At 44.0% G+C, this 12,019-nt stretch overlaps 1 protein-coding gene across 1 annotated transcript in view; it reads left to right on the forward strand.

Annotated features, from left to right (window-relative positions):
* The first annotated feature begins 644 nt into the window (after nucleotides 1-644).
* Nucleotides 645-12,019, forward strand: part of GSR (glutathione-disulfide reductase) — a 45,183-nt gene continuing 33,808 nt past the window's right edge. The window contains exon 1 of the mRNA XM_079909404.1: nucleotides 645-991. Coding sequence (XP_079765530.1) covers nucleotides 695-991 — 297 coding nt within the window. The 5' untranslated portion in view covers nucleotides 645-694. The remainder of the gene's footprint in view (nucleotides 992-12,019) is intronic.

Genomic DNA, 12,019 nt, shown 5'->3' on the forward strand with positions numbered 1-12,019 from the left:
ACACCCCAGTCTCTACAGCTTGGGAGGAAAATGCTTTTGTGTCTCCACCTCTACGCTATCTTTATGCTTCATCTGTGGAACACAAAAACATTTGTTCCAAAGCCTCCCAAATTAAATGTGCTGAAAGCCGGGGTGGGGGGTGTTTAAAATGTAGATTGCTGGGGTCCTGCTCCAGAGGGTCCGATTTAGTAGATCTGGGTTAGGGCCCAGAGATCAGGTGGTCTGCGGATCAAACCTTGAGAAACATCACCCTCAAAATGATGGTGGGCAAGTCTCCCTTCCTGGAGAAGTCGGCGCCACTGGCAACTCCCAAAGGGTGCGCTCAGAAAAGGCTGGGGAAACAAAAGGGGGCGTTCATCCTTCCTCGCCCCATCAGCCTTCAGAAACCTACATTCGGCTGATGCCACTCGGGCGCGGGGACCCAGATGCTGGGGTGAAGACGGAAGCGGAGAGTTCCCAGAAGAGAGACCCTCCCTTGGAGCAGGGCGGGCTGGCTCGCGCACAGCGGGACGGAGTGGGGCGACTCCCCCTGCCCCGGTCCGGCCAAGCCGGGTAGCCCCATCGCCAGCCCCCAACGCCGCCGCGCGCCGGCTGAGTGCTTAGTCACCGTGAGGCTGCGCCGGCCCCCGCGCGCCCTCCTCCTTCCCCGGGCCCGCCCACGGGCCGCAACCCCGCGGCGCGCACTTCCGCGTGCATGGCCCTGCCGGCCCGGACTCTGAGCGCGAGCGAGGGGCTCGGCTGGAGGCAGGCGGCGCGCACCTTCTCCGGCTACGCGCCACCTTGGGCCCGGGCTGCCTGCGCCTTCTCCCGCGCCATGGCGTTTAGGCAGGGGCCGCAGTCTTCGTGCCCGCCGCCCGCCGCAGGCGTCGCGGCCTGCTACGACTACCTGGTGATCGGGGGCGGCTCGGGCGGGTTGGCCAGCGCGCGCCGGGCGGCCGAGCTGGGCGCCCGGGCCGCCGTGGTGGAGAGCCACAAGCTGGGCGGCACTTGCGTGAGTACCCGCTCGCTCCCGGCGCTTCTCTTCATGCCTGGGTTCCTGCAGCGCCGCGTCCCGCCGTCCCGCTTTGTCTCATCCTCTCTCTGCAGGAACAGCCTGTGCCCTTGCCTAGTGCGACCTCCCCCGACTCCCTGAGGATGGGCCCCCAGCCCTGCGCTGTCCGCTTTCCCACGCGGGTCGGAGTTAGGATCCCAGCGGGGTTTGATGAGACAAGTGTAAAGGGGCTTTTCCGCAGACCCCGAAGCTGAGCCTGTGTCTGTTCCAGCACAGGTATCATAATAACGCTGGCCGGAGCTGGTGAAATCTAACATAACTTTCCTGCATCCTCACTTCTCAAGGTGGAAGGGTTCCATGCTCGATCTCATCACCAGATCCATGAAACATAAAACTGCATCTAGAATAGTTGCAGCTGGTCTGAGTCTCTGTGGGGAGAGGGGAAGGGAGGATGGAGCCCGTGTCACTGAATTAGGATCCCGGTCCTCTCCCTTCAGTTTCAAGGGCAGAATTTACAGCAGCGGTTCTCACTGTTGCCTGCACATTGGAATCACCTGAGGAGTTGAAAAAATTCTGCTGCCTGGGTGCAGCCTCGGCTTTGGGTGATTCTTAATTGCAGCCAAGGTTGAGAATCACCAGCTACAGTTGACATTGATGTAGAATTTATCGTTAAATGACTTTACAGACCTTTTGTTTTGTTTTGGAGGGATTTTAAAACTACCTCCCCCCAAAAGAGGGTTGTAAATCCTGCGATTGAGGAACTATTACTTTAAAAAATAAGTTTAGTTCCCAAGTTATTGGTGTGGGCTCTTCTGTCACAAGACTTGGGCGAGGTACTTGCTGTTAGTATTAAAATGTATCCGAGTGTAACCTGGGCTTGGGCATGGAGTTCTCGAAGTTCCTTTGGAGAGGGATGCTTAAATTACACTACACTGGGAACTCCTTAAGGGCAGAAATGGGTTCATATGTTTGCAAACTCTCATCGCCTTAACAAAGAGCTTGCTCAATAACCGTATGTGAATGAAACTCAAAATTAACAGCTGTGAAAGGGCTGTCTCCAGTGTCCCGTGCTCACTTTTTAAGTTCAAAACGGAAGTGGGAACGAGGAAAGGAAAAATCCCTCTTAATTATCAACTTGCACCTTGACACCTTAGTCTAGACAGACTCTTAGGAGAAGTCTGGCTCTGCAGAAAGCAGATGGAGGGGTGTCACTAAGAGGCCCCCCGGGCAACTGGTGACAACACTTGATAACTACTCATCTTTGTCCCTCTCTACTTTTCTGTTTTCCTCCTTCGCCATGTGTGTCATAATCAGCTTGTGGCAGCCTTCATGGTTGCCTGGTTCCACTGGTATTGATCAAGAAGGGGCTGACCCCATTTTTAGGTTCCTGTTAGAAACGTGAAATGCTTTAAGAGATCAACTACTTCCGAGAGCAAGTAAAGGACAGCTTAGGAGTCAACCATTTACTGCTTCCTTATGGAGTGCCTGGCCTTGCTTATCTCATTATGCTGCAGCAACTTTTATTTTTTAGTAAGCATTGATCTCTTGGGGTAAATCCCCTATTTAATATTTTTATTTCATTCCATTTGGGCTCTTCTCAAACTGCCTTTTGGTTTTGAATTCAAGGAAAGATGTAGTATGCCTTAGAATATCAGAGAAGATAAAACCGACTGATAAGACCTGTTTAGATTTGTCTCCGTATTCTAGTTATCTGGGTTATCCACAGATGCATTAATAAACTTCTTAGTGCAGTGATTTCCAAACAGGTGTTAGGGAAAATCGAGGCATTCTGAAGCATGTTTCATTTGTTGCTGTCTTCACTTCTCGTAATCTAAGTGCTAAGTATTTGGATTGGGGCTGGTTGAGATAAAAGGGTAGATACCAACATTTGTAAGACAAAGGTCCCTTCCCTCAAGGAATTCGCGATAAGGTGGGGGGAAGCAAAATGTAGACAGTCAACCCCAGAGTGAGGGGGTCTATGTTAATTGCTGTTATGGTAGTTGAGAGAAGAGTGTAATTATCACTTCTGCTTGGGCACATTGGATAGTTTTGGGATGGAGATAGTATCTTTGTGAACTTGAACTGGATGAATATCATTTTTTGACAGGGTAGGTCAGGGGCAGAGGCACAGAAGCAAGGTATGTTGTGTAATCGAATTTGACTGGAGGGCTTCCCTGGTAGCACAGTGGTTGAGAGTCCGCCTGCCGATGCAGGGGACGTGGGTTCGTGACCCGGTCCGGGAGGATCCCACGTGCCGCGGAGCGGCTGGGCCCGTGAGCCATGGCCGCTGAGCCTGCGCGTCCGGAGCCTGTGCTCAGCAGCGGGAGAGGCCAACAGCGGTGAGAGGCCCGCGTACCGCAAAAAAAAAAAAAAAAATTGACTGGAGCAGAGGGCGTCTCCTATAAAGCTGATGGTCAGGTGGTAGTAAAAAAGTAGAGTTTCTGGAAGCACAGTGAACTGTGGAAGGGTTCTGAGCAGGAGAGTGACACGATAAAAGTGGCTTTGTACTGGAGATACTATTGAGAAATGTCCCTTGGGAAAGTCAGAAGTTTCTTTACTGTTGACTCTCCAACCAGGTTTTTTTTGTTTTCCTAAATGCTAATTAATGCATGTTAATTCTAAAGCTTGGTAAAATTTTTAAGTTGCTGTGGATACCAGTTTTTGTTTTTAGCGTTCCTCCATGAAAACTTAGACTCATGGACTGATGGAGTTGGAAGTGATTTTGGAGATCTACTAATCCAGTCTGACTATAGTTGTTTTTTGTTTGTTTGTTTTTTTAATAGGAAGCACTTACATAAGCTTGCTGACTTAATTTTTTTTAGAGTAATGATCATTAAAAAAATTCTTCTATCACTATCATTTTCATCAAGAACGATTTTTTGATTAAAAGTAGGAAGCTTATAATTTCAAGTAAGGGATAGCCCTTTATTTATTTAACTCTTTTTTGTGGAGGGGGGCTGCCATGCAGCTTGCAGAATCTTAGTTCCTCCACCAGTATCAAACCCGTGTCCCCTGCAGTGGAAGCAGAGAGTCCTAACCACTGGACTGCCAGGGAAGTCCTGACTGTCCTTTAAATTGAATACTTTTAGCTTTATAAAAACGGAGCATGGGCCCCATTGCTTTCATTTCATTAAGGATCCAACTTACACAAATCCTTATAGGAATTTAGAAGCACTGTTCCAGCCCTGGACCCTCATTTTTACCAAGGAGCAAATTGAATGTCAATTAAAATGTGATTGAAAACAAACCAAGTGTAGAATAACCTATGGAATTAGCATAGGTTATTAGCTGTGCTAATTAGCAGCCAAACCATGGCTTCTGTGTAATTGTGTGGAGTAATTTATGATTTGATGAACATTTTTAAGCATTCTTTTCAGCTACAGGGGAGGAACCTTCCTACTTCTGCCTCTTAGGAAACAGTCATTATTTACTTTAAAAGCACTTATCTACTAGGTGGGTCTCCACTTCACAGCTCCTGATCTAATAGGTCTGGAGTGAAGCTCCAGCAGGTGTATTTTTAAAGAGCCCCATTCTGATTCTGGTGTACCTGAGCCCAGCTCAGCGCTGGGGGTTTCATGGGGAGCAGGAACTGTGTGAAGACTTTAACCCTATGGAAGCATTAGAATCAATCTGGAGAACCCTGCACAGTTGTGGGCATCAGATGGTAATGAGTTTGGGCCTAGAGTCATTCATTTCCTGGTTTCATAATTTCATGCTTCTGGAGTAAGAGCCTTCCATGGGGGTCTGTATGGTGTGACTGTTTGCCTTGATCTCCTGACTCCTCCTCAGTTTTCCTTTTCCGGAATGCTTTTTTTTTTCTCTTCTGTGATACAATGGAGTAGGCCCCTTCCGAGCAAACGGGTAATTTCAAGATGAGTGACCTGTGTTGGTGTACCTGAGAGTTCACTTTTCTTTGATGGAGTTTATCACTTTAAGCTGTTAAGAAACTCAGGTATGAAATGACTTTGCTCTGTATTGTGTTAGGGGAGGAAAAACTTTCTCTCTTCCCATTTATGTTCAGTAGCTGGGGCCTGCAAATTAAACAGAAAATGGACAGATTATGGGAGAAAAGGTTTATTTCATATGCACACATGAGTGTCACAGAAAAGAAGTGGGGAAAAAAAGGAACTCTTAGGCCTGGGAGCTTAATGCCAACTTAACAAAGGGTGACAAATTGTGGAAAAGTGACTAGACAAAGGAAAGGGGGCTTGGGCTTCTAGAGGCGGTAAATTGTGGGAAGGTAAATATATGGGGGGAAACTAATGGAAGATAAGGGTTACTTTAATAAGGTTTTTTTGTGCAGATTCATCTCAGTGCTACCTTTCCATCTCCAGTGATAAGGGTTTTTCTGCTGCTGGTACAGGATAAGGGTGGGAAACACCTTCATAAAGGGAAATTTAACCTTTGCTTTTAGGTAGAAAGGGGGAGAGCAGAGTTCCTCCTGTGTCTGCTGTTTCTTAATTGTCTTCACCTCAAAATAATTTTTATGTCAAAGGAGCATGTTTTGGGGTGGCATATTCTGATCGCCTCAAGTTCAGAGTGAAATAAGCAATGAGAGCCAGTACTGCTACTAAACTTCTGTTGGGTAAACTAGGTCAAGAGGCAGGTGTAGCTCTAATAACATTCCACTCTTTTTTTTTTTTTTGGCCACATTGCGTGTAGCATGTGGGATCTTAGTTCCCCGACCAGGGATCAAACCTGCGCTCCATGCAGTGGAAGCATGGAGTCTTAACCACTGGACTGCCAGGGAAGTCTCCAACATGATTCCACTCTTTTTTTTTTTTTTTTTTAATTTTTGGCTGTGTTGGGTCTTCATTGCTGCACGCGGGCTTTCTATAGTTGTGGTGAGCGGGGGCTACTCTTCGTTGCGGTGTGCAGGCTTCTCATTGCAGTGGCTTCTCTTATTGTGGAGCACGGGCTCTAGGCACGCGGGCTTCAGTAGTTGTGGCACGTGGGCTCAGTAGTTGTGGCTCATGGGCTCTAGAGCGCAGGCTCAGTAGTTGTGGCGCACGGGCTTAGTTGCTCCGCGGCATGTGGGATCTTCCCGGACCAGGGCTCAAACCTGTGTCCCCTGCCTTGGCAGGCAGATTCGTAACCACTGTGCCACCAGGGAAGGCCCAGATTCCACTCTTAAATTACTCTTTATTTTTCTGGATCAGGCAAAAAATTATAATAGTACTAGGTTAGGCATTAAAAGAGGGAAACTGAAAGAAATCATCTGTTTTTCTAGGATTCAATTAAAAATAATCTTTTAGTGCCTACTGCGATTAAGTAATTTCTCAGAGCAGAAAAATACGTGAGTTAATTTTCAAGTTCAGTTTTTGGGAGTCTCCAGAAAGGTAAATATAGGCATAACTCATAGCACTTTGCAGGTTCTGCTTTTTTTTTTTTTTTTTTTTTTTACAAACTGCAGGTTTGCAGCAACCCTGCGGTGAGCACATCTGTTGGCACCATTTTTCCAACAGTATTTGCTCATTCGTGTCTCTTTGTCACATTTTTGTAATTCTCGCAATATTTCAAACTTTTTATTAATTAATTAATTTATTTATTTTGGCTGTGTTGGGTCTTCATTTCTGTGCGAGGGCTTTCTCCAGTTGCGGCAAGCGGGGGCCACTCTTCATCGCGGTGCGCAGGCCTCTCACTATTGCGGCCTCTTGTTGCGGAGCACAGGCTCCAGATGCGCAGGCTCAGTAGTTGTGGTTCACGGGCCCAGTTGCTCCGCGCCATGTGGGATCTTCCCAGACCAGAGGTTGAACCCGTGTCCCCTGCATCGGCAGGCGGAGTCTTAACCGCTGCGCCACCAGGGAAGTCCCTAAACATAACTTTTATATGCACTGGGAAACCAAAAAAATTGTGTGACTCCTACGATATTCACTTTATTTTGGTGGTCTGGAACTGAATCTGCAATATCTCCAAGGTCTGCTGGTATAATGCTTCTCATGATCAAGTGCAAACCAAAAGGAAATGCACAGATGGCCCAAAGCCAAGGTGAATTAGAGCCCTCTGGGAGCTTTGTCTCTGCTATTCAGGGCGGTTCAGTTCTCTGCCCATGTAGATAAGGGAAGAGTCAGGTTGAGGAAAAAGTTCTTTCTGACTTACTATTCCCTTTGCCCCAGGCCTGTAGGAGCATGTGTTCCAGTGTTCTTTCTGACTGTACTGATTCTGTGGCAAAGACTGACCCACTTCTTGTGGTATAGGCATACAGTTCTTACTAATAAGGACTGATCACCAGACAAAACCTTTTTTTTTTAAGTTGCAGTATAATTGACATATAACATTTTATTACTTTGAGGTGTACGCATAATAATTCGATATTTGTATATATTGGGAAATGATCACCACCTTAAATGTAGTTAACATCTGCCACCATACATAGTTACGAGTTCTTCTTGTGAGAACTTTTAAGATCTACCCTCTTAGCAGCTTTTATGGACAGCTACATGTAAAAGAATGAAATTAGAACACTTCCTAACACCATACACAAAAATAAACTCAAAATGGATTAAAGACCTAAATGTAGGACGAGACACTATAAAACTCTTAGGGGAAAACACAGGAAAAACACTCTTTGACATAAACCACAGCAAGATCTTTTTTGACCCACTTCCTAGAGTAACGGAAATAAAAACAAAAATAAACAAATAGGACTTAATTAAACTTAAAAGCTTTTGCACAGCAAAGGAAACCATAAAAAAGACAAAAAGACAACCCTCAAAATGGGAGAAAATATTTGCAAATGAACCAACAGACAAAGGATTAATCTCCAAAATATACAAACAGCTCATCATCAAAAAAATAAACAATCCAATGAAAAAATGGGCAGAAGACCTAAATAGACATTTCACCAAGGAAGACATACAGATGGCCAAGAGGCGCATGAAAAGATGCTCAACATCACTTATTATTAGAGAAATGAAAATCAGAACTACAATGAGATATCACCTCACACTATCAGAATGGATACTATAAAAAAATCTAGAAACAATAAATGTTAGAAAGGGTGTGGTGAAAAGGGAACCTTCCTGCACTATTGGTGGGAATGTAAATTGATACAGCCACTATGGAAAACACGGAGGTTCCTTAAACTGAAAATAGAAGTACCATATGACCCAACAATCCCACTACTGGGCGTATACCCTGAGAAAACCATAATTCAAAAAGAGTCATGTACCACAGTATTCATTGCAGCACTATTTACAGTAGCCAGGACATGGAACCAACCTAAATGTCCATCAACAGATGAATGGATAAAGCAGATGTGGTACATATATATAACGGAATACTACTCAGCTGTAAAAAGAAATGAAATTGAGTTATTTGTAGCGAGGTGGATGGATCTAGAGTCTGTCATACAGAGTGAAGTAAGTCAGAGAAAAACAAATACCGTATTCTAACACATATATATGGAATCTAAAAAAAAAAACAACTGGTACTGATGAACCTCGTTGCAGAGCAGGAATAAAGATGTAGACATAGAGAATGGACTTGAGGACACGAGGTGGGAGGGGGAAGCTGGGACCAAGTGAGAGTAGCATCGACATATATACACTACCGAATGTAAAATAGTTGGATAGTGGGAAGCAGCAGCATAGCACAGGGAGATCAGCTCGGTGCTTTGCGATGACCTAGAGGGGTGGGTAAGGGAGGGTGGGAAGGAGGGTTAAGAGGGAGGGGATATGGGGACATATGTATGCATACGGCTGATTCACTTTGGTGTGCAACAGAAACTAATGCAGTATTGTGAAGCAATTATACTCCAATAAAGATCTATTAAAAAAAATAGTGACAAGCCGTGTAAACTGCAAAGTATTGATATAATGATTTTCTTTTGTTAAGTGAACATTTTTGCTTGCACATAAAGTATTTTTATGAATGTGAATCTTTATTATTGAAATTTAGTGTCTTATTTTTTCATTTTTAAATTTTTATATCATTAAAAAAAATTACTTTCCATTTACAGTTATTACAAAATATTGGCTCTATTCCCCATGTTGTACAATACATCCTTGAGCCTATCTTACACCCAGTAGTTTGTACCTCCCACTTCCCTCCCCCTATGTTCCCCCCTCTCCCTCCCCGCTGGTAACTACTAGTTTGTTCTCTATACCTATGAGTCTGCTTCTTTTTTGTTGTATTCATTAGTTTGTTGTAATTCTTAGATTCCACATAGAAGTGATGTCATTCAATAAAAAATACATCTATGGAATACAGTGTTATTAACAATAGTCACCATGCTGTACGTTACATCCCCGTGACTTGTTTTTTGTTTTTTGTTTTTTGGGCGGTACGCGGGCCTCTCACTGTTGTGGCCTCTCCCTTTGCGGAGCACAGGCTCCGGACACGCAGGCTCAGCGGCCATGGCTCACGGGCCCAGCCGCTCCGCGGCATGTGGGATCTTCCCGGACCGGGGCACGAAGCTGTGTCCCCTGCATCGGCAGGCGGACTCTCAACCACTGCGCCACCAGGGAAGCCCAAGTTGTTTGTTTTATAACTGGAAGTTTGTACCTAGCAAAAGCCTACTTGATCATTAATGTCACAGTGAGCTGTGCTGTACACACCAGTTGGAGAGGCCAGCAGGAGGAGCGGGGGCTTCGGAAGAGGCCTGAGAAACAGGCCCCTTGGTGGGTTGTTTGTATTCATCTAGGCCGAAAACAACTACTCAGCGACATGTAAATCAGAAACTAACTCGGAGGTGATAGCGTGTACTTTGATATTATAGTGTCTGTATCCCCAGTAGGCTGAACATGCTTTTCTTCTTCTTTTTTTTTAATGGTAAGAATACTTAACTCGAAATCTACCCTGTTAACAAATTTTGAAGCATACAGTACAGTATCGTTGACTGTAGGTACAACGTTGTACAGCAGATCTCTAGAACTTACTCATCCTGCTTACCTGAGATTTGGGGCCCATTGATTAGTAAATCCCCATTGCCCTCTCCTACTCCCTACCCGCCCAGTCCCTGGCAACCACTGTTCCACTGTTTGATCCTATGAATTTGACTATTTTAGATACCTCGTATAAGTGGAATCACGTGATATCTGTCTTTCTGTGACTAGCTTATTTCACTTATATTAGTATGCTGTTCCAAGTTTGAACATGCATTTTTATTTTTTTAATGTTTTTTCACAGTATAATGGTTTTATTCATAAAGTTCAATATAGTATTTTAAGGCAATGTCGTTTGGTGTTAAAACATCCTTTCTTATATGAAATGAGCATGATAGTAAAGAGTTGTATGATTTAAAGTAGGTATTAGCAAGTAAAAAGTTGATGGCCTGTGTCAGTCTGGTGATATTTTGTTCATAAATCGAAAAGTCTGAACAAAGATGAGCAGACAAGAGTGGATGTCTTTTATGGGTTTGACTTGGAAGGAAAACGGTGCTGGGGAACTGAGATTATCATTATTGTAATGATTGTTGTGATTTTCATTCCTTTTGTTCCTCATAAGCAAGGAGCAGCATTAAGTAAGGATTGTTTTCAGAAATGTTTGGGAATTACAGAACCAAGTTCACCTGAATGTGCTAAACCACATATACTTCATGTACTACAGCAGCTTCAAAAATGTTTTTCATTTTCTTCTCAGTAATACTGGCTCATTGTAAAAAGTTTACATAGAAGTGAAAGTCCCTTCTATTTGAACGTGAATTTTTAAATGGACATTTACTAAAAGGAGATCTCAGTTTAAGGAACCCTGCCATTAGTTCCTTCTGTATTGACAAGGTTCCCTCAAAACCAGAAAAGAATTCTAATTTGTTTCCTGGGTTGAGAGTTTCATAAAATGCGGCACGCCTGTGTTCATAAATGCCAAAGAAAGGAGTGACCAGAAAGGGTAGGGTTAGTTCAAGCAGGCAAGTCCTATTATTGAAATTTGTCTTTTGATTTACCTTATTTTTTCTTGAATTTTATTTTATTTATTTTTTTATACAGCAGGTTCGTATTAGTTACCCATTTTATACATATGAGTGTATATATGTGATTTACCTTACTGATTGTTTAATCTTTTGCATCAGTCTTAGTAATACTGCTTTGCCGTCTGCCTCAGAACCCACTAAATCTGCAGGGCCAGAAAAAGAAAGACTTCCTCTTGATCCCTCAGAGTTCCTGTTTCTTTGCGAAAGGTACCTTGAACAAGTAGCAGCAGAGAATTTTTCTGGTAGAGTGGAATTAAAGGAATTTTACGGCAATCCTAATGACCTTCCGCATTTGTAAGTGGATTTCAACAGTCATAATTAGTAACCATTTATTCACTGGGTGTTACAACATGAGATATTAAATAGGATATGGGATCCCAGATCCTTTTTCTTTTGAGTGGGGGAAGCAAGAGATTTGGGGCCAGATATAACTCAGTGGGTGTCAGGTGGTAGAGAAAACTGACACTCCAAAGCTGTGTCAGAACTGACACTCTTGTAGCTGTGTCTGGGTCTCCCCGGATGCCCCAGAGTAAGAGTTCATTGAAGTTTGATCCCTGGGACTGGAGATTTCACATTCATCTAAAGTTCTGCTGAAATAAGAATTGGACCAAAATAACTTTAGTTCTAACATTTGAATACCTCTTGTATCAGTTCATTTTCTTACTTTAGATTCTGCCGTACACAGAATACTTTCTCCTTCTTTCTTTCTCCCTTTCTTTCTCCCTTCCTTCCTTTCTTTCTCTTTCTTTCTCTCTCTCTCGTTCTTTCTCTCTCCCTCCCTCTCCCTCCCTCTCTCTCCCTCCCTTCCTCTCTCTCTCTCCCCTTCCTTCCTTGCTCCCTCCCTCTTTCTTTCTCTCTTTTTCAAGGTAGATGCCTTACTGGGCTAACCTTTATCTGAAATTTGAAGGTAAAGACATGGATGTTGAATGTTTAATATGTGCCAGGGTGTGATACTGGATTTATAACAAGAAATATGTATTTGGCCTTTGTACCCATTTCTAGCACAGAGTTCCTGGAACCCTTGGAATTTACTACATGCTGAGGGGTAGGGGTGTCTGGATATTGAACCACACCTGAGTTTGTGTTAATGAGGTGTCTTCTGGAAAGAACATCAAATG

The sequence above is a fragment of the Stenella coeruleoalba genome (assembly GCF_951394435.1).
Source record: "Stenella coeruleoalba genome assembly, chromosome: 21".
In the NCBI taxonomy this organism is placed as follows: domain Eukaryota; kingdom Metazoa; phylum Chordata; class Mammalia; order Artiodactyla; family Delphinidae; genus Stenella; species Stenella coeruleoalba.